Source organism: Lagopus leucura, unplaced genomic scaffold (genome assembly GCF_019238085.1).
Source record: "Lagopus leucura isolate 7727_CA_CO unplaced genomic scaffold, USGS_WTPT01 Super-Scaffold_100002, whole genome shotgun sequence".
NCBI classification, from domain to species: Eukaryota; Metazoa; Chordata; class Aves; order Galliformes; family Phasianidae; genus Lagopus; species Lagopus leucura.
In genome coordinates this window covers 87161765-87187706 of record NW_024962263.1, presented here as the reverse complement: position 1 = coordinate 87187706, position 25942 = coordinate 87161765, and the positions used below count along the sequence as shown (strand labels likewise).

The 25942-nt window shown below is 37.1% G+C and overlaps 1 protein-coding gene across 3 annotated transcripts in view; it reads left to right on the top strand.

Moving 5' to 3' along the window:
• TRAPPC9 (trafficking protein particle complex subunit 9) overlaps positions 1 to 25942 on the top strand; it is a 469613-nt gene that overhangs the window by 39179 nt on the left and 404492 nt on the right. For all 3 annotated transcript variants that reach the window (XM_042869462.1, XM_042869461.1, XM_042869463.1), the window contains 5 exons: positions 7998 to 8124; positions 11559 to 11704; positions 15123 to 15208; positions 22885 to 23011; positions 24622 to 24754. In XM_042869462.1, coding sequence (XP_042725396.1) covers positions 7998 to 8124; positions 11559 to 11704; positions 15123 to 15208; positions 22885 to 23011; positions 24622 to 24754 — 619 coding nt within the window. The remainder of the gene's footprint in view (positions 1 to 7997; positions 8125 to 11558; positions 11705 to 15122; positions 15209 to 22884; positions 23012 to 24621; positions 24755 to 25942) is intronic.

Sequence of the window (25942 nt, the reverse complement as noted above, 5' to 3'; positions counted from 1 at the left end):
CACTGTTGTATAGATGGAGCCACTTTGCTGCTGCCTGTGATAATCTATTCATGAAAGTGGGTCTTAGTCACCAAGATCTCTGACTAGCATAGATTAATTTTATTTTCCTGCTGTATTTGCTCTTTTTCATGTCAGACTGTGAAGTTTACTAGTTTCTACTGTATTTAGAGATTTATTTTGCTTGATTTCTCAAAGAAATAGAATTCGTACTATATGCTGTCTATGAGCACCTTTCTGTTTTTTTTCTTTAAGAGTAGCCATTCAGTGTGTGGACAAAACATAGTGTGGACAACAGGTCAGAGATGTCAAGTTTGTTCCAGTTTCATAACTCTTGTCTGTACACATAAAAGCTAAATGCTAACAATGCCTCAAGAGACAAAGGCAAAAAGGCCATTAGATCTAACTTTCGTTTGGTATGTTGACATCCAGTTGGCCAGTTAACTTGCATGTGATTCCTGTATATCTCATGTCCTATTGAATGGAGGTAGGAGACTGAAGTGTAGCTATTCAGGGCAGTGTGAAACCATAGGTGTGTGCTGAAACACATTGCAGTAGAGAATATTGGAATAAAAGCATAGGATTCATTGGGTTGCTCGGAAGGCAGTTTTCATTTCACTTGGAACATTACCTTTTTGGGATAGCAGAGTGGTGTGCTGAATATGCAGCTAAGTGATTACTGTCCACCTGCCTCTATCCCAACTAGAATTTGAGGGAGTGCTTGAAAGATCATGAAGACCTTTGCATATGACCTCGTGATTAACTTCAAGGTAAAAACAGTTTGTAGTGGCTACACTCTGAGCATTCACTTTCTTCTCCAGAGTTTGTGAGACTCTTGAAGTATTTTGTGCACTTTCAGAAGTTCTTTTTTTCTTTGAAGGATCAGCAGTGCCTTGGCAGCAGGGTGGTGCAGAATATCTCCCCAGCAGCAGACACTGACTTTGTCTTCTCTAGTTGGAAGATGGCTCATCAAGCAATTTTCAATTTTGTGCAGGGAAAAATCTATGGGTGCAGAAATTACCATTTCTCTTTCATTTTCTACTGTCAGACTGTCTGTCTTCTGCCTTGTTACTAGCAATTTGTCAGGGAGATGTCTGACACTTCGTTCCTAAGAGAACTGGGTAGGCAGCTGGCTGCCACCTTGTGGGGCTGACTGCTGCATGAGGTCTCCTCTGACTTCTTCCTGAAATGCCATGTGCTGTTTTCAGTGGGAAAGGAAAAGCTCAGCCAGCACAAAGAATCCTGGGTATGAGTTTTTTTGTTAAACCTTCCATTCAGAGTTTACCACCAGGGGTTATTTTGGAGTCAGAAGGCTTTTAGCTATTTGTTTCTCTACTTTCTTCTGTAATATTTTAGTGAGTTGCATAAGGAACCAGAAAATCATTTGTCTTCCAGTTGGCAGATCATACATAAACTGTTCTCTTTCTTTGTTCTGCCTTGCTGTAGGTTATTTTGCAGGGGACAGATTAACTTCATCAATACAAGATCAGCCAAGGATCCAACACTCTGTTTTTAATATTTGATTCAATTTTAGAGGGTAATGACTGTGACTAAGTACCGATGTTCTACATTTCTTCAAGTGTAACAGCATTAAGGCATACAATTAAAACAATTATATTCTACAGTTTTTCTGTTATTTGCCAAGGCATGAAATGCTGTTTGTATGATATGGTTAAATTGTGATTACCAAAGTGCTTAAAAATGTTCATATATAACTGACCTCCTTTCCTGCCCTGTTGAGATTTTTTTTTTTTGTGACATACTGTGAAATGTTGCTTCACATTATTGTGACACAAGCAGAAAGACTTCCTTCACATTCAGTGGCTTTCAGTCACAAATGGTATCTAACTGTGCAACTGAAGCTTCCAGTTTTTTGTGTTCTCATATTAGAAGAAGACTCAGAGCAGGTTTGGGACAAAGCCAATGTTGCTTTTGTTGACATTAAATGATTAAGTAAAAAATTACCAAGAATGTTGGTGGACTTGCAAGATCTTTAGTTATCAGAAACAACAAGAAAACGGTAATGGAAATAATTGTGCAGGAGACAGGGCGATTGTAGTGTGAGGTTACAATAAGCAAACTCAAAGTATGTGCTCAGTAGTGACTGTGGCATTCACAGACTCAAAGAATGGCTTGGGCTGGAAGGGACTTCTAGGATCATCAGGTTCCAGCCCCCCTGCCACGTGCAGGTTTGCCAACTGCTAGACTAAGTACTAGTTCAGGTGGCCCAAGGCTCCCTCCAGCCTGGCCTTAAATGCCTGCAGTGGCAGGACATCCATAACCTCTCTGGGCAACCTGTTCCAGCATCTCACCATTCTCTCAGTGAAAAACTTTCCCCTCGCATCCAATCTAAATCTTCTCTCCTTTAGTTTAAGACCACTCCCACTTGTCCTATCTCTATCTCCTTGTGTAAAAAGTTGATTTTCCTCCTCTTTAGATTCTCTCTTTAAATATTAGGAGGTCGTAATGAGATCTATCTGGAACATTTTCTTCTTCAAGCTAAACAAGCTTGACTCCTCCAGCCTTTGTTCATAGAAGAGATGTTCCAGCTCTTGTATAATCTTTGTGGCCCTCCTCTGGACCTTCTCCAAAAGATCCACATCTTTCCTTTGTCCCAGACCTGGATGCAGTACTCCGCGTGGGGCCTCATGAGATTAGAGTGGAGGGACAGTCACCTCCATTGCCCTGCTGGCCACCCCTCTTTTGATGCAGCCCAGAATACTGTTGGTTTTCCAGCCTGCAAGCACACACTGATGTCTCAGTTCTTCATCAACCATCATCCCATCATCTTTGTCACTGATGAAGATCTTAAAGAGTACCAATCTTAAGGCAGACCTCTGTGGGACACCACTTGCCACCAGCCTCCACCTGGATATAGAGCCATTGACTACAGCCCTCTGGCTATGACCTTCCAACCAACCCTCTGAAAAGTCCACCCTTCAAATCCATTTGTCTCCAATTCAATGATAAGGGTGTGGTGGGGGACCATGTCAGAGGCCTTGCAGAAGTCCAGGTAGATGACATCAGTTTCCTTCCCTTTGTTCTCAGACGCTGTCACTCCACCACAGAAGGCTACTAGATTGGTCAGGCACAATCTCCCCTTGGTGAAGCTGTGCTGTGCAGCTTTATTTCAATGCAGCTATTTTATGATATGATCATAAATGAATCTGGAGAGAAAATAGAGAAAAAAATTCATGACAAATGAGAAAAGTCCAGATGAGAAAATAAAGGTGTTCAGAGGATAATTCACAGGTGAATGGGCCAAATGTCATTTGCTTTCCTGCTGGCAACGATGAAAATATTAGATGGCAAAAAATTCCGAAGAGTAACCATTTTCCATCCCTTCCTTCCAAAGAGAAAGGTAGCTACCAATGATATCTGTCTCTTTAAGCCACAGATAGTCATCTAAAATATGGATCAGGAGTTGAAAAAAAGTCTTTCCAGAAAGTTGGTGTAGTTTCTGGTTGTGTCAAAATACAGTGACAGTGAGGCAGATGCTTGAAAAAAAAAATCAGAGCTGTTTCAAAAATAGCAGTCTGTGGTGGGTTATGACAACTACAAGGCTTTGATGCAAATTGGGTTAAAAGAGAAGTTTTTATCATTCATTCAAACCTCTGAGGTCAGGTGGCAGAAGCATCAGACGGGAGAGAGGCTCCAACATCTGCTTTCAGAAGTGGCTGTCAGGAAAGACTGTGTAGCTCTTGTTCCTTTACATCGTGGATGCTTCTTGGTATGTCCTGTTGATGTAGGTTGTTTTTGCATCTCTGCTGAGATGCAGTGCAAAGTGAAAAGTAATAATACTGTTGGCTTGTCAACAGCTTGTTATAAACTGTACTTCATATAGCATCAGCTTAGGAAAATGTCTTGTTTTAGCCTTGCCTGTGCAGAAAGCATGCTGAGTTTCTACGGTGAAATAAAAAATGTGACTCTGAAATCTATAAACAAATTCCTTTTGCAAGTGTTGCTTTGAATGCAACAATTGTCAGTGTTTCATACTAGGAAATAAAAGCCAGTTCTCCAGGGTGGCAGACCTCTGGTCTCATGAAGAATTAAGTGCATGCTGTAGCGATGTCTTTGGTTGCTGTGATGCTTTCCATCCCCGTAGGCTCTACAGGTGTTATGTGCTCTTCCTCTTATAAAAATCATAGAATCATCATAGAGTCATAGAATGGCCTGGGTTGAAAAGGACCACAATGATCATCCAGTTCCAACCCCCTGCTATGTGCAGGGTCACCAACCACCAGACCAGGCTGCCCAGAGCCACATCCAGCCTGGCCTTGAATGCCTCCAGGGATGGGGCATCCACAACCTCCTTGGGCAACCTGTTCCAGTGCCTCACCACCCTCTGAGTGAAAAACTTCCTCCTGATATCTAACCTAAACCTCCCCTGTCTCAGTTTAAGACAAAAGGCAAATAACATCCTGACTGTCAGAGCCTGAAATTTTTATGCAAGTACTCTCTCTTGAACTGCTGCAAATCTTGGCTCTGCGATGCTGGTTGGAGTGTCTAGATATGGCTGAGATGTATTTTCTGGAATATTTCCTATACCTGCTTAAAATATGCTGAGTGGCTCAAGACAGTTCAGTGGAAGCAGTGCAATTTATCCGTTGTGTGGCATTAGTTTCATAATAAAGGCAATTGCAATCAATATTTATGTGCTTAGAAAGTGTGTATTCCTGGCCTTAGAAGCCAATGAATGCCAGATTATATGGGCAGCACAGGCTTCAGTGAAAGACTTATGTTGTGTACCAGAAAATACCTGTAGCCATCAGTGTGCTACAATGATAGATTAGTGTTTCATTCGTGGAATCATGCAAGATGCATCCTGAAGAACTGAATTTATGAAAAAGAAAACACATGTATGTGGTGTTAGCAGTAGCATTTCAAATGCAGCATTGCATTACCTGGTTTGACAGACATTAAAATAAAATTAAGTAGTACAGGAAATAGAAAAATAAATGCCTTGAAAGTGTGAAAGGGGATGCTACTTCTTACTTCTCACCAGGCTTTATGAGTCTGCATTAAAAATCCTTGGATGAAGTAATATCCTGAATCTTTGAATTGCTGGCTGTGTGCTTGAGATCAACTCTTTCACAGTAGCACTATTCTACATAAACCTACCTGGACCAGGAATAGTTTACATGAAAGAAGAAAATAACGTGCTTCTCCCATTCATATTTTCACAGGTGGTAAAAATGGTCTGTTGTCCCATCAGCTTGTGTTGTTTCATTTTTGAAGGTGCTGTTTCTAGTTATGGCAATCTGTTGTGATTATAGGTCATGAGAAATAGCAGGCAGGCAAAACAAAGCAAGTCAAGTGTTTTTCTTCCCAGCTGTATACTGCTAAGGAACTGTCCCCAGGTTTATATTGTGAAAGATGGTAATTTTGTAGTTTCTGACAATTCATGTTGGACAGAAACAGCCTAGTAGTCATATTCGGCTCTGACTTAAATCAGCACACTGTTTTCATTCCAGTGTTATAACTGGATTTTCATCCTTATACAGGAACAAATGAATAGCTTATAGATGTTGCATTATTATTAAATGTTTGTAAATTTGTCAGCTCGCATGTGGAAATGAATAGTTAGGTCTTGCCGCGGTATGTAGACTCAGGATGTCAGTTGTTCTCTGAAATGTTCATGCTCTTTAAATGCAGTCCTCTTATCTTTTAGAGGAAAATAATAAGAATCCTTCCTACGATGCCAGTGGTTTATCTGGCTCCTCCTGGAAGAAGTTGCTCTGATTTTTGCTATAAACAAGGAGAGAAGTGTTAATAACTTGGGAGGAAAATGAGTGGCTGATGGCCAGGAGGCAGCAACAACTGTCTGAAATAACAGACTAGTAAAAATACTCCTTTTACAGTGCTTCTGATGGTCATGTAGACCATCTTAAGTCAAAGCTTTTACTAGCTGTGCTTTTATTCAACTGTGTTTTGAAAACTTTCAGAGACAGATTCCACAGGCCTCTTCTGGACAGCCCCTCTGGTGATTAGATTCCTCCAGATCTTTCTTTTCATCAGACAACTCTACCTGTCCACATAGACTGTGCCTCAGAGCCCTAACTGCGCTGACCTTTCTGTGCTGCTCCATCAGTTTTTCCACAGTTGCCTTGAACTGGGAAGCACAAAACTAGACTCCATATTGTAGGCAGGGCCTGATCTGTGCTGCAGAGAAGGCTGTAATAGCTTGCTTGGCTTTCCTGACTAACCCCTTGCTCGTGTAGCCCAGTGTATTTTTATAAAGCAGAAAAAAAAACCAAAGAGAAGAGCAGAAGAGAAGGCAAAGTGACTCTGAGGAGATAGCTGCACTGACCTCTGATCTGAAAGTCCAGGGATTCATGGAATTATCCATTATCCAGTCACTCGTTCCTCCCTACTGATACTCCATATTTTCCTTCGAAAGGATTGTAGAGTGGAGAGCACACAGTAACCCAGTTGAACCTTTTATGTAGTACGTGTTACTGGTGATAACATTCAAATTATGCTTAATTGCCTCTAAATGTGCTTCTGCATCTTGGAATCTTCAGGAAGTCTTTCAGTTTGTTCATATGGGCACAATGTACTTGTAGTGTTACAGAGAAAATGATGCTCTGTTTGAAAGAAGCTTGCTGATAATTTCACACTATCCATTTTTAATTTGTATTGAGCTCATCAATTGAAATCTTAAACTTTAAAGCAGATTCTTACTAGATCAAATGTAGTTTCTGAATGAATCTGTTTTGGGTCATTCCATGAAGACTGCTACAGCTGGCAAACAGCTGATCACCTGGAAACGATTAAGAGACAATGTTTTAATGGAGCTAATTATAATAATTTGATAATAGCACAGGAGAAAACAGCAGGTAGTTCTAGAGAAATCATGTTACTTTATCACTGAAATTTAATATCTAAATTATCTAATTATACGTAAGCCTTTGGCCAAACTCTTCTTATAAGTATATGTAAACTTTTTTTTTTTTTTTTTCCCACAGTTTTATATGAAATTCATTGCTGGTTTTTCACATCAGTGTAAACAAACAGTATCTTTTTTTTTTATAGCCTTTCTAAGGAATTTTTTTGGAAAACAGCATTTGCTGTCACTCCTCTCTTTTGTGTTTTGGTTATCTTTGTGTATTTAGATCTCGGAAGCAATTTCTTGTAGCTATTTAGTTACTGTATAGTTATTTTTATTGATAGCACATGTACAGAAGAATGTTCATTATACTTTAAACCCTTACAGGTGTAAGAGTATTCACATACCCTCCCATCTAAACATAAGCTTTGAGGTTTATTTCTGTTTGGTGAGACTCATCAGAGAACAACAATTTGGTATTCAGGCCATATATAACCCATTTTTTTTTCTGGAGACACAATTGTGTGAATTGTTGGAACTGACAATTGGAGAAAATTCAGAGCCATGAAGATGAAATTAATAATGTATGTTTGCTTGAATGTTCTTGTATTTTAAGCAAAACCAAAGAAAAAAATTCATACTGGCTGTTAACATTTAGCAGCATAGCATAATTATTTTAAGAAGTAGGTAGTTTCAATGCAAGATAACCTCAAAATTCATTGGTTTCTTTTTTGGCATTGACACTGTTCTATGTGTTGTTTAGGACAAGGCTTGTTCACATAATGTTGATGTTGTAAATAACCTTCATGTGCCTGATGCAGTTTGCTCTGGATATTTAGATTTGCGAGTTCAGTTTTAGAAATTGTTATCTTGCCAATGGAAGAAAAAAACTAATTAAAAATAGGTATACAATGACAGTTCTAAAAATTATAAAAAAGTACATGAAACTGTCTTGGTTACTGAAGAGCACTTCATTAGTTTTGTTTCATGCACTTAAGGATTTTGGTGCGTCATGTTAAGTATTCTCATGCAGTAGTTGGTTTTCCATTACAGTGACCTGTTAAAGTCCACAAAGGCAAGTAAAGCTTCAGATCATAATTTCATCTTAAACTTTAGTTGCGTAAATGTTGCAAGTGTTTCTTACTCTTATTTTCAACTAACTTATTTCTAGAAAAGAAAGATGTAACACAGAGCTTGGAAAACTACACAGCAAAATGCCCTGGCACAATGGAATTCATCACTCTTCCAGATGGTTTGAAGTTGCCTCCTGTTCCATTCACCAAATTGCCTATTGTGAGGTAGGACTCTGAATGCAGTCTTTAACTTTTCCACAGTACCTGTCAAATTTTAAAGGATACTGGAAGGATGTAGCCTTCTCAGTTTATGTAAGCTGTTCACAATAACATGAAAAAATGTCAAAATGTCAAATTGTTTTGAGAAGTTCTTGGGCAAAAATAGAGCCCTTGAGTAGAAAATACTTTTTGTGGTCTTCAGAGTCAGAAAGAGAGGATTTTTTAAAATAAAACTGTCATTCAGGAGTTTCTGATACAATCTAAGAAAAGTGTTTTATAATTGCAGTTGAGATTTAAGTTAGATTATCAGGTCACTCCAATGACTAATATATTTTTTAGATTAAAGCCTAGTATGAAGTCTTTGAGAGAGACACAGAGATGGAATAACTGCAGTTTGGCATGAAATTAAAAGGCTAAAAGAAAATCTGTGTCATGAGTGGTGTTTGGTAATTGCCATTCAGAAAAAAATGTACTGGAAGTTATTGAAAAGAGTACTCACAGATGTTTCATTTCTCTGTGGGATGTCATCAGACATAAATAAAATAAAATGAAATGTTCTGGTATCACAAGAAGATAATAATACAAGTGTAACAAAAAGCAAAAACGATATTTACTTTCAGATTACCTTCAGTCTCTAAAATGACATAAATGTTTTATTCTATGAGCATTTTTTGATTCTGTAGCTACTTCTACTGTTCTAACTTCTCTGATTTTTCACTGAAGACAAAGACCTTGTTTAACTATATGTAGTGCATTAAATACAATAGTTTTGTTCTCACGAGCAATTTGTTGTGCAGAACGCACCCTCTTAAGGTGCAGATTAGACTGGAGCATAGGCCTGAGATTGAACATACGTAGCAGACAAGCCAGCAGTGTCCTGAACTGTGTTTTGTCCCATGTTGGGGCCAAGTGCACTGGTTAGCCACATGGGTCGCCCCACATCTCGTGCATTCCTGCAGGAAAGATGCAGATCTTGGAGATCTTCCAGCATTGTTTTATTTACAATTGGCATTTCATTGTCTGCTAGTTATTAATCTGTTTCATGTGTCATACTAATTTTGGATACAGATGTCTTAATTACAATACTGTTGAACATTGAACTACCTTAATGTAGCCAGAATGCAATGGCATTATTACGTTTTTCTCTCCTGTACCCGTGAAGCAATTGAGGAGATTTGGCTTGGCAAAGTTATAGTTGATTATTCATGATATGTAGTATTTAATGCCTGTAGCTGCCCTTTAAGTGTTTACTCCTGATACTTCATATGATCTGTTTCATTTTTTTTTTCTGCCATATTTTTGAACTTTGTCTATTATTGACAATTATTAAGTATTATTTTTATGTGTTTTCTAGCCTTTGGAACTTTTGGCATGTCAAATACTTTAGTGTAATCTGAAAGGCTCTTTGAGCTTTTAATTGTTTGTCTGAAGCTCTAGAAATTGAAAGCACATGAGATTGGAAAGTATACTATGAAAAGCCCTAGCATTTTATCAAATACAAAATGGAAGATTAATTGTCTTCCTATTTTAATAGAAGCAGCGTTTATTAGACTTAAGCAGAGTTTGGAAGTATTTTGGTCTCCCTTCTAAGCAAGTTTGTTTTTAATCAATACAGCTTTTTTATTTCCCTAATAAAAGATTTTATTCTTCCACATTGGGAATTACAGAACAACTGCAATACCATAATTGCCACTCTGGTGAACTCAGTAGGGCTGGGACCAGGCCTAGTAAATATTCTTAATCAAGCTTTTCACACAAAGGAATTTTAAAAGATAATGTTTCCTAGCAAGTAGTTGAAGATCTTTCCTTCCACTGCTATGCATTAAGATTTAGGAAAAAAAAAAAAGTGTATCCAGCTCTATTTATTAAATAGTGATGGCTGAGCCAAAGTCCTTGCTATTGAGGACATAAAATCCCTTTTATTAGCAATTCCTCAATTTTTAGTGTTAATTTCCTCAAATACGTATCACTCACACGTGTTGCTTAAATTTGCATTCTAATTTGTACTCAGATCCAATCAGAAGAGGTATTGTACTTCGTTCAGAGTATTCTGGAGTCTGTCATAGACTCTCTTTTTGCATTTGACTGATGCTGTCACATTTATCAACAGATAATGAATGGATGTGAGATATGTCTTGTTCCAAAACACTTTTCATATTCTCTTGTAACTTCTTATCAAATGTTCTGTATCACAGAGGTAACTTGTCTTTATAATATTCCTGTTACAGCATCATTATTTTTCAGTAATAGCACATTATCTTGAATGCTTTGGGTGATTCTTAAAACAAATGGCTTTCATGTATGTACGCACTTTTTATTAGTGGGAATATTGGTTTCTTTGGTTGATAAAACTGTTCTTCATTGTGCTGAGCTTCTAAATGTGGAGGACTTGATTTTCATGTTCTCTGTGATAGTTTCTTATTTTGAAATTCAGTTTAATTCTGTAACTGTGGTGAGTGAGTGACTCAATTTCTTTCATATAAACGTTGCAAAACTGTTCTATCATTTAAGGGAACACATTTTGAGGTGAAGATGCTTGATTTTAAGTTAAAGAAGGCAGGTTTCTTACTTCTCCAGTCATGATATTTGATGAACTATATAAAAACATGAGAATTTAATCATGTACTGTAACATCCACAGCCTCTTTGTAGAATTCCTAAAGAATTTCAGTGAAATAAGTTTTATAAACCAGTAACAGGGAAAGAGGAGAAGTCGTTAGTTCATCTTTGAACAGGTTGGGTTTTCTGGTATTCTTGCACTTGGCTCCTCAGCTGCCTTTTGAAGTCTTTGAGGGTTTTGGTAGTCTTTCATCATCATCATCATCATATCTAGGTGCATACATAATCGATCTTATAGAAATGTATTTTTTAAAGTTTAGTACTGGCAAGGCTTTTGAACATTTTAATTCATGGTTGTCCACGTCACTGTGCTGGGATGCATGTGGCAATTAGCAAAAAATGAAGGTTTTTCTATTGATTTCTTTTTTTTTTTTTCTCCATCAGCAGTGGAAGACCAATGGTTTCCCTGCTTTGTATCACAGGAATTTTGGTCAGCAAGATGGTATAATGAATCAGTCCTTTCCTGTCTGTTAGTAATCGCTTTACGATCTTTAAACGAGACCTCTCCAATTCCTGTGACATTTCCTTCCTTCCAGATGCAGTTTTATGTACTTAAACTGTTTTATTCACTTTGAAGAAGTTCATTATTTGTATTACATTGTCCAGTGAAATTTTGCCTGGCTTTGACTTAGCTTTGTTAAATTTTTGCTTGCTTTCTGAATTTCTGTGTTCTTATAATTCAGTTCTCACTTATCTTGGAAACTAACAGCTGGATTTTAAATCCCTTGCTAGTTTTGCATTTGATGCTTTCTCTAGAAGATGTTTTTCCTTTGCTATTTGTTTTTAACATGACCTTCTATAAAAGTTATTTTTGCTTAACAGATCTGTGAAGCTCTTGAACCTTCCCACCAGCCTCCGACCTCACAAAATTAAAAGTCTACTTGGTCAGAATGTGTCAACCAAAAGCCCCTTCATATATTCTCCAATTATTGCTCATAGTCGTGGGGAAGAGCGAACTAAGAAAATAGGTAAGAATATTTTCCAGTATTTCACATTATTTTGTTACGTTGGAAGTTCTATCTTGATCAGGGATAGCAAGCCTGAATTTCTTTTGAATTAATCAGTTTTTTAGCCTGAGATTCCAAAGAGTAAAAGTTTGTTCTCCCCAATGACTTTTGAACCTGTGGGACAGTTCAGTCAGGTGAGAAATGGGAAGAAAGTCACATAGCTGATCAGATTCATTTTCAGAGGAGCAGGTGCTCCTCAGTACCCAAACTTTGTATCATCTCAAGTTTGGATGGACATGGTAGCAAATTGTGACCCTGCTGCAGTAGTAATTTGATTTCAAAAGATGGCTAAGAAAGGTTAAGGAATTAAAAAGATGTAGATCTGACGGTATCTCCTAGAATATTTCTTTGGAAAATTTTTCTTTACATCTTATAACGTTTCTTTGTGTCTCTTAATTTGATGATGTTTGTTATATTTTTTTCATTGAAATAAAATCTTACTGCCAGTCTTAACATGCGATTGTTTTATGCAGTATTCTTGTTCCTTGAGGGATTCAAAGGGGAACCTCCATTTTTTGGTGGCAGTGCAAGTTGGTACCACAGGAGTTTTAAATTATACAGTTTCTCCTTTTAGCTATTTAGTTTGTTTAGTATAAGAAGATGTCTGAGCCACTTGTGATGCTCTTTAAGGCTTTTATCTTTTGAAGCACATAGCCAGCACATTTACTTTTAAAACCTCTAATGTTTGGTAGAAAAATTTTGCAAAGAAAAGAATGTACAAAACAAAACCATAGCTCCATTATAACAAGGAAGAATCTTTGAAGATAACATGGTTATTTTTTTTAACATGTATTTGATTTACTTTAATTAGAAATAACAATAATAAATGGTCTGTGTTTTTATTATGGAAACCAAAGGGGAAACAAAGCTCTTCAGAAAAATCTTGCATTTTCAGCTTTTAAGCTTTCAACTTGATAAGCTTTTCTAATTGAAAACAATAAATTGGATTATTTTATTCTGTTTAAATTGATTTAATGTGTGCAAGTCATGAGGAATAAACCTCATGGATTATGACATAAAGGGATTTTTGTTATAAAGTCTGATAGTGTAAGCAGTGCTGCTGGTAGTGTAATACAGCTCTATTAGAAAGTCTTGCAAGTAATCTCTCATATCTACATGCAGATGATGTAAGTATAGATCTTAACCTTGCACCATATAACTGGATTTTACCTTTCCTTTCAAAAGCTTTTCCTCCAGGGCAGCAATTCTATAGCACTGTCCTGCTCTGTTTTATGTAGATCTTGTGGGAAGCAAACTGTAGGTAACTAGTGAGGACTCTTGGTGCTGCTGGCTATGGTTTCTGAGTGAATAAGTTGACACAACATGTATTATTTGTTTTCCTGAAAATAAATGTCAATAGTTTTGTTGGGGAGGTAGCTTAGGGAGGGTTTGACAGTGAGAAATTGGTCAAAGCTGCAAAAATATAAGAAATGATCTTAGGATCTTGTTCTCTTTGGGGGAAAATAGATTAAAGCATAAGAGTTCTAATAATTTTGTTTGTTTTGAGTAAAACTTAGCAAGTAATTACTTTCAATGTGTTGGTTTTTTTTCTCCAGTGATTTACATTTTCGGAATTCCTTTATGTGGTTGCATTGCATGCATTTTTCAAAAAAGGAATTCTGATCCTCTGGTAGTTCTTCTAATCTGGAAATTACTGTAATTTGCAAGGTCTAAAATGCCCACTTCAGTTCACTGGTAACCATAATGGGGGCTCAGTGCTTAAATAGCTTTGAAACTGTGTGACAGCTCTCAAGAGAAGCTACCAGTTCTTTTGGGGACTGCAAAGTGCCGAAGACTTTGGACACTAATGAATTAATTAGAAACAAAACAGCACAAACAACAACTACAAAACATCCCACGCAAATGTGCATTTGAACATGTAGTTTTAATCTACTGTTTTACTTCCCTGGTTCCACAGTAATATAAGCTGTTAATATCTCAGAATGTATGCTGTTAATTTCTAGTAGTGTTAATTGGACTTAAAGATTTGCATTAAGCACATCTCCCTTGAGCTCTCTAACACTGCTTGCAAAATGTAATCAGATAGTGATTGTGAATGTGCTGTTAGAGTGCAGATGGTTTTAATTGTGAGTTACAGCATTAATAATCTTAGGTTTTTTTTTACAAAACATTTTCTAATATCCCAGAGAAAAGAGCATTAACAATGTGTTAAAATCATTGTGTAAACTAGTTAAAAGTTAATCTGCGTTCGTTATAGATTAGATTATGGTCATGATTTATTTAATTATTTAATGACTATTTTAAAACCACCTTTTGTTTACTTGGACTGTCGGACCTCACCTTGTATGGTAAATGTCACATTCAGTATAAAATCTGAATGTAGAGTGCATGTGGTTATGGGGAGAAATGCAGGAGGCAGAAAGGAGCACCACGTGGCTGAAAAGATGATGGAGATGTGGTGCCAAACAACCTTTGTGCATGGAGCAGCCCACCAGAAACGGTTTATGTGCCACAGGCCTCCCTTTCTTAAATTCCTTACCTCCTTAAATGCAACCAAAAATCTTATACTTAGTGTGGTGCATTGTCCTTAAAGCGTGAACTCTGTCACTTGTGGCAGGGTAGGTCAAGAAATAAGCTGCCCTTGCAGTTTCTATTTACAGGTCATGGGTCTTTCCTAAATATATCCAGAAATTACTATCTTCTGTTATTGCTTAAGTCTACCTTTTGTAACCATTGATCAGTAATCAGCATCAATATTTTTTTCATGTCATCTTCCCCTCCCACAGCATTTCCCAAACTTCTTATTGTGTTCTGTGGGAAATCAGTAGGAGGAGAATGGAGGTGGCATCTTGCTGGTGAGCAGATGCTTTCTTCTTAATTTAGAACAATCTTTATTTCACTTCATATTGTCAAATGTGTATAGATGAAGATATTTTTTTTTTCCCATGATTTTTCATATCCTTTTTTCCTTTGGTGTTTATTCCCTATCTGGCTGCTTTTTGACTGAGCCTTGATACGAGGTAATGCGTACTTTGGGCCAACCACCCAGTATGGAAGTCCTGAAGCTTTCAAATGGTTACCATTAAGGAAGTGTTTAAGTACTCTTTTGAAATGGTGCCGGAGTTAATTTTGCCAAAGTAATGTTGGCACAATGTGATGCTGGGCTCTGGAGCACTACTAGCATTAATATAATAAACCTATTAATGAATGCTTCCAGTCCTTTAACACATTGCTTTGCCTCTGATTTGAAGCTTCTGTCCATTGGTACTTGAACAGGACTTGGGCTGTGCAGATCATAGAGAAGTGTTAATTTCAAAAATAAAGCTAATGTAACACTCTGACAGCTCAGCTGCTGCTCATTTTTATAACACTACCATTAGGCAATTCCTGCATTAATTCTGTACTTGTTTTGTGTTAGACTTCCAGTGGGTCCAGGGAGATGTGTGTGAAGTTCAGTTGATGGTGTACAACCCTATGCCTTTTGAGCTCCGAGTAGAAAACATGGTATGTATCTTCAAAAACATTTTCTAACTTCTTCACTAGGTTAGAATTTTAATACCATTTTATACAAATCAAATAGTTCAAAATCTGTTTAAGTCAGTACAGCGTCAGTATAACAGTGCAGCAGTGTAAGTTCTCTCACATTTTTGCAGTGGTGATGAGGTACTGAATTGAAATGTCTGCTCTTCGGAGAGTTAAAATGCTTTACTGCTGCTGACCTGTGAATCAATTCTGTATCTTTCTGCATTGATTCAAACTCATGCTAAATAATTTATTTATGCTGGTTTTCAAGTAATAATCATATCCTGAAGCCTAATAATTACTGTATTCTTCCTCCTGTTACTTGTTTTTATCCTAGCTTTACAAATTCCCACGTTGACCACATTTTTTCAAAAAATGAGGAATGAAAATAACTCGTTTTGAGAAGCTTTGATTTATAATAGATGCTTCAGCATATGGATATGCTATTCCCAAGCATATATGTTATTTGCAACCACTGGATGCTAAATTGATGAGATGGAATTGGGGAGAAAAAGGCTAAAACACCAGAGAAGCGTCTCAGGTTAGAAGGTTCAAGCCCAAGCTCTCTACTGAAACACAGTGGATTTTTTTTTTCCTCATTGCAATTAACAGGACTTTTTAAGGTTATTATATCTCTTAAAAGGTTAAACATCCTTTAATTGCAAAACCACCTTAGTCTCCAGTCACTCCTAATCCAGTGTTATCCTTAGTTGAATACTTTCACCTTTTCCCCAATATTTAATATTGCTTCACAAAAGGAGTCCCAACTCACACAACCCACAAAGTAAATAAAACTACGCCAGTAAATTAGGCTGTATTTATATGCTCAGGATTTTTTTTTTAAATTGCTAATTGTACTGCAGTGGCTAATCAAACAATTAGACCTAAATTACAGGTAATATGCCACATATCATATTTTTTCCACAGGAAATGAACACACTCAAGAAAACAGTTTTAAACTGGAAGGGGGTAGATTGGACTAGGTAACAAGAGGAAAGGTTGTTGTTAGAGTACTGTGAAATTCTTTCTAGGAAGCTAACATACTCAGTTCCTTCAGCAGCATTTTGTCTTATGCTTACAGAGGTATACTGAAATGTTAGGAATGAATAGAAAAAGTAATGGTAAATGTGTGCATCAGAAAGGACTCCACGTAAAACTTATTTTAAGAACGCTTTGATTTATTGCTTAATCTGTCTTGTGTAAGTAATGATGAAATTATATATTCAAACTGTTTTTGGATAAATTCTTAATGAGGAAATTCCTTGTAAGTGGCTGCATATGCTACGGAGTTTGGAATACAGTTATTTATACGAGTGTGCACTCCATCCATTCACTGTGAAAATTAATTGTAATAGCATGAATACTACAAGCTAGATAGTTATCTTCTGAATTAATACTGCATTTCAGTTTCATTGGTAAGCGCCGGAGGATGTAGAAAGGCAGACTAGATACAAATAATTGAAGTGATTAACATAGTTCTTTAGTCAGTGTTCTAAAAATAGAGTGCTTTGAGAAAATCTGCTGTGCACTAATGTTGTCTAATTGGTAGAAATGAGTTGATTTTGCTTCATTTGTGTGGAATCAGGAATGTAGGCAGCAAATGGGGACAGCAATTACTCCTCTCAACTCAGTGTTTGAGAGACAATGTCTTCAGCACCAACTGTTGAGCACCCTGCTTAGCAGCAATACATATGGACTGGTGTCAGTGCAGCAGCATAGGACAGGTAAGGAGAACTGCATCTGTTCAGTCAGAAGAAGAGAGGACTAGTGGGTAATTCCTCTTGCTGTCATTCCCAGTTGGGAAGCTGCTATGAAAACAGAGCGGGACTCTTCCCAGAGGTGCACAGCAAAAATTTCCCACGTTGCAGCAATGGGAAACTTTCCTAATAGAAAAATTCTATTTTGCCAATGTCTCAGTGGCCATACAGTAGGAAGAGGTTTCTGAGAGGGAATAAGGGATCACCATCTTCTGAAATCTTCAAAGTCTGAGTGGATAGGACAGTGAAAAAACCTGTACTGATGCGAAAGCCGTTCCTGTTTGGAGCCATGGATTGGGCAAGAGGACCTCTGACATTTCCATCCAGCCTGACTTGTTTTGATTCTTTGATGTTGTTTGTGGGTTTACTGGTGTGTGGAAATAGGTATTACTTGATCACAAGAACAAAATCCTTGTGGTTTTCTTTTAATAATTCAGAACGTTTAATATTTTAAAAAGTTTTATTTTATTATTGAAGTGTACTCATGTGTGCAGTCCCTGTGCCTTCCTGTTTGATTTCTTGTAATTTTTATGTTCTTCAACATTATTTAGCCTCAGAATCATTTGTACAGCGAGCATATCCCTTTCATTTAATGGCAGTTTTAGATTGTCTGGCCCACAACCTTTTCCTTCTTTCTGACTCAGCACCTTACCTGTGCAGTATGACTACTCATTCAACCTTGTTTCCAATGACTGACAGTCCTTTGAATTCTCCATTGCATGATGTCCCTTGTTTCCCTTTGTCAAGGTTCATGTGCAACTGTCTTAAAATCTATAGTCATTCTATTTTTTTTCCTTATTTTCCCTTCCTATTAACTTTAAGTTTCTTTTGTTGTTGTTTGAGCTTACTTTTTGCATGTTAAACACTAGAAGCGTTGGTCCAAACTTTTATAAGTGCTCTTGTCTTTACATATCATCCTGCTTGTTATGGCTGAACATTTGGAAGATAGTCAACATAGCACTGACATAAAGCACTGAGATAAAGCACAAGTTATTTAGGAGAATGGTTTTCCACTGAAAGGCTTCTCTGTTGTTTTTTTCTTTTTATTATTTGAAATAGTATTCATAGAATCACAGAAGTGACCTTTAAGATCATCTGGTTCTAACCCCCTGCTATGGGCAGGAGCACCTCCCACTAGACCAGGTTGCTCACAGCCCCATCCAGCCTGGCCTTCAATGCTTCCAGGGAGGGAGGATCCACAACCTTTCTGGGCAATGTGTTCCAGTGTATCACCACCCTCACAGTAAAGAATTTCCTCCTAATATCTTGACTACATCTACCCTCTTAGCGTTTAAAGCCATTTTCCCTTGTCATGTTGCTAGATGCCCTTATAAAAAGTCCCTCCTGTAGGCCCCCTTCAGGTGCTGGAAGGCTGCTAAAAGTTCCCCCCAGAGCTTTCTCTTCTCCAAGCTGAAAAGCTCCAGCTCTCTCAGCCTGTCTTTGTAGGGGAGTTGCTCCAGCCCTCTAATCATCTTCATGGCCCTCCTCTGGGGGCCCCAAAACGGGATGCAGTACTCCAGATGGAGTCTCATGAGAGCAGAGCAGAGGGGCAGAATCAGCTCCCTCAACCTGCTGGTTGTGCTTCTTTTGATGCCACCCAGGATTACTGCTAAGTATGTTTAGTTTATTATAAGAGTGTAGAGGCATGACTGATCAATATTATTCAGGTGAAGAAGCCCTGTGAAGTCAGAATGTTGACTTTTTGTTGTGGTTTTTATTTTTTCCTTTTAGTTTCCTCATCTTTTGTCCCATAGTCCCACGTATTCCTGAGTTGGAAATCTCTTTAGATACCTGTTCTTCGTATGTGTCTCATTTCTTTGTAACTTAACTCTTTTCTGTATCCTGATTTTCTTTCATCCATATAGTGGGAAGACTCATCCGATGACAGTCATATAATGCTCATAAAATGGCAAATAAGAGTATTTAATCATGGAATACAGTGGCAATTAGGTCCAAAAACTGCATATTTTGGTCAGTGAGGTAAAATAGGGGTGGTCAGAGGCGGCGCTTTCATAAACTTTAGCAGATGGCTTGAATAAACATAGAGGTAAATATGATCCTAACTTGCTTTATCTGCAGTGCATTAGATTGAATATTTTTTTGCTGTGCTGGTGGTGGGATCCAAGTCAAGAGTAGATGTGATGTTCAGCTGTAAATAAGTATACATACAGCTTTACATTTTTCCCGGAATGTTGATACCTGTTTAGAATTGTTCAGACACGTGAATGAATGTTGGCCTCTGTCATATGGAACCTTTTTTCTATCTGAGAAAAAATGACCTTTGGATTTGAAACCGTCAGAAAATTAAAAAATCCTGTGAAATCTCTGACAGATTCATTTCATGTCTTGGAAATAATGTCGAGGCTTTAAATCCTGGCTAAATCTGGTGACATCTGCTATTAAAATAGAGCACATATGAAGATACAGCACAAAGTCTGTTAAGTCTGCAAGATTTTAACTACTTTTTTTCTCTGTTTCTCAAGCTTCATATTAAAGGCAAATATGCTGTCTTGAAAACCTCTATGAGAAATTTTGAGGGAATGTTATTTATTGAACTAAATCATTTATTTTCTGCACTTACTGTAGAAAATGTGGCTTTCTTAGAATCACCGCGATGGTAGCTATAGAGCAGTATAAGTGGTATTCAATAAATTAATACTGGGGAACTGAAAAATACTGCCACAACACACAACGTTTCTGGAGTTTGTAGTTTTAAAATCTCGTAACTCAAAAAGAAAATTTTTCTTCTATGATTCTCATTGTGCTTGGAGCCGTGTTTGTTTCAAGACAATTGAAGTGTAGTGTTTTGATTAATGATGATGTAAAAATAGAAGTTTTTTTTTTTTTTTTGTAAACTGCAGAACTATGTTATAAGCCATGAGCCCTTTCTGTGTTTAAAAATGACACCTAAAATATTGAAAAATCTTTATGTATAAGCACTCTCATAATTTCGCTTATGCTCATTCAAATTCATGGAGTTCACATCTTCTGTTTCTGCCCTCTAGGAGAATATTTACTTAGTGACAGGGTGCGTGTCGCTGAAGCTATATTGGGCAAGAAAATACACAAAAAATGTGGAAGGAAGAAGGTGAAAATGGTCATGTTTGATATATTCTAGGTCTGCTTAAAATAACAGTGCTGGAAATAGTGGGAGAAACGCTCTTTTAAAAACCTATTTGACAACGTGTAAAGTATACTTAATGAGGAAACTAACTTGGGCAGTGCTACTTGGGAAGAAAAGTGTGAGTAAAAAAGAATATAAAGCTTAAAAAGGCAGCTAAATGCCCATGTTATTTTAACTGCATCCCCAAAAGCTACCATTTACAGGCAAGTTGTTTTGTTTCTGTGCAACTAAATGGAGATTTGAAGTTATTGAAAGGTGGGCTGTAGCAATAGCTTGAATATACCCACTCTCAGGCAATTTAGGTTGTTATACGAATATAAGGAAATAAAAACCTTTTTTCTCCTGATTTATACATTACGTGGAGGGAAACTTGCATACAGATGATAGTATTTTTCTGCTTGGTCAGAAAGCAGTTATTAAATATTATTGCTGAAATATGGTGTAGTATTCTAGGGGAAAGAAATACACTTTTGCTTTTATTTTCTTTCCCTCCTTTTTCCATTTTTCTCCTCTCTCCCCTTTTCCCTTTTTCTGCATCAGATATGTTTAGTTAAAGGGAATAGCAGCAGTTCAGTTTTTCATTTCATTTATCTAAGCAGTTTTAGGCACCAGAGGGCAATGTTTGGCAAAGAATTGCTGTATTCTGCTTTCTGGGTGATAGCAATATTGGAAGTGTCTTTCAGACACTCTAGATTACATCACTGTCTTTTCAAACTTACTTGTGTGGTTCAAGTTTGAAGAGTAAGTACATTGATTTCACTTTATGTCTGTTAAACCAAGGCTTTGTTGAGGTTCACATTGTTGGTTTGCTTACTTGTTTTTCATTTTGATGACCTTTTATGCTTCCTTGATACCTTACATAAATATTGTAAGTTTTACTGGATGGTAAAACTCTCATAATGAGGGAAATAAATGCTGCATTCCACTTCATGCGGTAAAGCACTTGGGGCTGTTTAATTTTTTAGACCAGGAATAATCTGTCCTTACAGAAGATACTTGACATTTCCACTGCATTCTCTTAAAACATTTTTTGGAGGTTTTTTTTTTTTTTTTTGGTTGTTGTTGCTAAAGAATAGACTGAGGATGCATTTGTAATACACTGCAAGCAAAATACACTCTGGTGAGGACTTACTTTGCTTCATCAATTATCTTGAAGTCAGCATGCTGTGTTTGTGATCATCATGATCCAGGGGTGTCATTTTGATGCAGTTTCAGGGAGTAGACAACAATGTACCTATATGAGATCTTCTTTTGCTCCTCTGTTGTTAAAACATTTTATTACTAGTAATTGCTGGAGTGTAGTAACTCATCCTTCTTGTCCATAAGCACGTTCATGTTTTGGTTGAGGCATTTTTTGTTTCCTTAGGTATGTACTCTATGAATAGTGATTAAGGTATTTTCCAGTTGAGAATTAGAAACAGAAAGTTGCTAGTCTGCCTTTTACAGCAGATGAGAGCTTTAGAGGTGCACCATTCGGAATCCTACTGAATTAGAATTGAAGTAATTGTAGGTGTTTTTGAAGGTAAGCAATACCAGTGTGGCTAGCATTGCTGCTGCTTAAACTCTTTGTTCAATCCTCAAGTCTCTGTGTGGTTTTTTCTGCCTCAAACCATAAGTTTTTTTTTTTCATATGTCATTACAAAAATGGTATCTTTATTATACTCTTGAATTCCTGTGAAGCATCTCGACACACTTAGGTTTTAATCTAATTGTGCTTACTGCATTAATTGCTAGAGAGACTAATATTGGATATCAATATTCTCCCCCTCTCTCTCTGTATATAAGCAGCTAGTAACTTAGACTCTTGTATTTTACATTTCTTACTTTTAACAGCATGCACTGTGTTCAAGCACCTTAAATTCATTAACTGAACTTAAAAAAAGTGATTAATTTACTGAGGAAATAATGCCATGTTCTGTAGACCATGAAATAAATGTATTTATGGTTGCATTTCTTATTTTGTGTCCTGTTTTTATGTCAGGGTGCTAAGAGATTTCTCTGTCATACAGTAAGAGAATAAATGCCAATCGTATCCTGGGCTCCATCAGAAGAGAGGTGGCCAGCAGGGACAGGGAGGTGACTGTCCTCTCTGCTCTGTTCTCGTGAGGCCCCATCTGGAGTACTGTGTCCAGGTCTGGGGCTCCCAATACAGGAAAGATGTGGAGCTGTTGGAGAGGGTCCAGAGGAGGGCATCAAAGATGATCAGAGGGCTGGAGCACCTCTCCTATGAAGATAGGCTGAGGGAACTAAACTTGTTCATCCTGGAGAAGAGAAGCCCATGACTTTTAGCTTAGTTAGAAAAACTAGGCGTACTTTATTATCTGTAAACATTCAGTTTGTTCCTTCCCCATAAATAAATCTTTTCTGGCCTGGAACTTTAATTAAAGCTAAGGAGGAACTGCTGTTGATGTTTGATTTTCATTGTCCAAAATTTAAGCAAATATATGTTGTGTCACAAGTCCAATTAAATGTGGTTATAAAAAAACGCCTTGCAGATTATATCACTTGCGTTTTTTTGCTGTGTTTTGGGTATAAATTATTTGTATTTCATATATCATTCTCAGCTCAGACACATCCTGAAGCACACACTTCTTTACTGAATACAAATCTTGCAGTAATTCTAAAAGGCTGCTTAAGTCACTGGAACTTTAAACCAAAGCAACTGCTATGTGCAAATTCGAATAAACCATAAAAGTTTGGATGATATATTGCAAGTGATTAAATCTTAAGTGTATATCATAAATGGATTTATCCATATTGTACAACTTTTTTTTCAGGGTCTCTTGACAACAGGAGTAGAATTCGAATCTCTTCCTGCAGCCCTTTCTCTACCTGCAGAATCTGGTTTGTATCCAGTAACTCTTGTTGGTGTTCCTCAAACCACTGGACAGATCACTATCAATGGTAAGGGATCTTTTCCATCATTCTGTCCTGTATTTTGTGTGACTGTGAGTGATGTTATAGCACAATTCAAATGGATGTGCTTTACACATTTGCCACTCCAAATTCTCCTCAATATGTGAAACAAATCAAAAAATCAAGCAGAACCACAAATATCACTATTTGATATGCTAGACTTCATTAAAACCATAGTATGATGCTGAAAAATCATTTGTTTGTAATGGTAACAACATATATTTACAATATCTTCCGTATGAAAGGAAAAGGATAATGAGCTCCATCGTAGCAATGTTTTAATTTGGAAAGCTTCCGAGAAAAATGGCTTAAACGTTTTCATGAGAAGGCAGAAGATCCTTCAGCTCCTTTTTCTTAATTAACCATTTTCATGTAATGTTACAGAAATTTTTGCCAGTTGCTTGTGTAGAAACAATTTAGCTGGTGTGTGTAGAGTAATGAAGTCAAGATGTCACTGCATTCATAAGGCTAAGTGGAATCGTCTTCCTAGTAAGTGAAGAGAATTAAAGAACTTTTTTTAGAAACCTGGCAGATGAGACTCCTTGAAAATGCAGTGTATGTGAACATGGTAGATGCAGCATGTAGTAGTACTGAGCCATATTAACAACGTGAAATTTTAGGTACATACTCTCATAATATAACAGGAAAAGAACTGTTTTAATACAATTCAACACCAAAAGAAGATGGATTTTGAACTCGAAGAAGATTTGTTCTCATTGTGTTTCTCCTAAATGCTTTTCTGCCTGCTAAAAAAAATGATTTTGCTTTCTTTTTAGGTGTTTTTTTTTTTTTTTTTTTTCTTCAGAAACTATTTCAGTGAATACAGAATAGCATCAAAGCATTCAGGAACATTTGTTCTGTAGTTGTCCGCTTTTAGTTTCATATACTAAAAATGTATTGCAAGCAGAGGAGTTGATTTCTGTATTTGGTTGTTACTTGTATGTCAATGGATTATATTTTCCTTCAGTTACAGGTTGGTATATATTGCTTGGCAAGGAATTGGTGTTGAGATATTTGACTGCTAAACCGAGCTTTTAGAGTATAAGCTGTGATATCTCATGGCAAGTGTACGCATATATCCATATTCAATTTTCTAAAAAGAATCATTTGCCTCGGGGATGCATTATCTTCAAGACACTCTAGAGACTGCTGTCAGGTTTTTTTTGGAAAAGTTAGGGGAGTCTCAACATTAATTGAAAGGTAACAAGTTATGTGCACTGGTGGATAATGTGATAAGGTATTGTGAAATGCTGGTCTGTATGACATAATTTATTACGTTGAACTTGTAATGGTTTACAGAATTTGCCATAATGCATGGTAAAAATTCTGGACAATATATATATATTATTAGTTATAGATACAGAGACAGAAATGTGTGTTTTTTGTATATTATTTATTTAAAAATATTATCTTGGCCACTCGGAAACTTTTTTTGTTTTAAATATTTTATGTCCTGAGAAGATTCTCTTGTAGAGAAGGTAGTGTTCTAGGTAGCAGAAACACTGACAAGTTCTGGCAGGTAACATTAGTGTATTAGATCTTTTAGAAAACAAAAGCAATGTGCAACTTTTTTTTTTTTTTTTTAAACAAAAAATCAGGTTACCATACCTCAGTGTTTGGAGTATTCAGTGATTGCCTTCTGGACAACCTACCAGGAGTCAAGACCAATGGCTGTACTGTTGAAGTCATTCCAGCTTTGCCGAGGCTACAGATCAGTACCTCCCTTCCAAGGTGAGAAGCTGAATAAAATGAGGATTTTATTTGGTAATATTGAAGTGTTAACATTCATAAATGTTCATAAAATCTGTAGTAAAGGAATAACCCATGAAATACTGTGGGTTAGAAGGGGATCTTCTAGATATCATCTGGTGTAGGATGTTGCTCAAAGCGGGATGAGCTCTGACTAGCGATGTGCCTTTGATGTTAGATGTGTTTGCTCAGGACATTGTCTCATTGTCTCTGACCACACATGGAAAAGTCTGCCTCTAGCCTCCTGTTTTTCAGAGTGAAACAAACAGCTCTTTGAATCTGTCCTTGTATGTGATGTGCTCTGTCATCCTGTTTGTCCTGATGCTCCTGTTCTGGATTTTCTTCAGCATATCTATGCTTCTGTTTGATGGGTGTATGGGAACTGCTGAACCACAGCCTGAACCTCTGATTGACCACCTGAGGCGAGCAATGAGTCAGCTCTGGGAGTACAGGTGAAGGCAATTCTCCTGTGCTATTGGAACGGGTGGAGCCTGGCTCCCCCTCTCCTAGACCCCATTTAAGAGCTGGCTATTAGGGGGAAGGATCTCTTTTGGAGATCACTCCTCTTGGAGTCTTCTCAGAGAGCCCAGGATAAGGGTAAGCATTCCATCTGTTCTTCTTTAGTGTGATAACCTGTTTAGCCTAACTTTCCTGTATATTTCCTAATTATAACATCCATATATTTGGTGATTATGGAATAGGGAAGCTCCAAGCTAGACAGTATACTGCAGAAACAGTGTGTGTAAGAGTTACGAGAAGAATTAGCTAAGACAATCTCTTCGTATACTCACCAGGCGTGTCAATCACATCACAATTGTCTGTAAGCTAAAAGTGGTTGATTTTTTTTTTCTTTTTCTTTTTTTTTTTTTTTTTTCTTTTTTCTTAAGCTTTATTTTCAGGTAAAGAATGTGACTAACTCTACAACTTTAGAGAGAACTGGTAGGGCATGGATTTGATTCAGTTTTTGATGAGAGCGCTCACGTACTAAGTAGCGCGTTGATCAGTGTACAAGTCTTGCCATCCATCTACCATTTTGCAAATTGTGAAGGATTTTTTTTTTAATTTTAAGGTCTCTTTAAGTTATAGATCAGCAAACAACATTTTGTTGCTTATTGATTTCTATTCTTGTTCTGTTCTTCAGTGTAGTTTACTTAATAACTCAAAGTATTC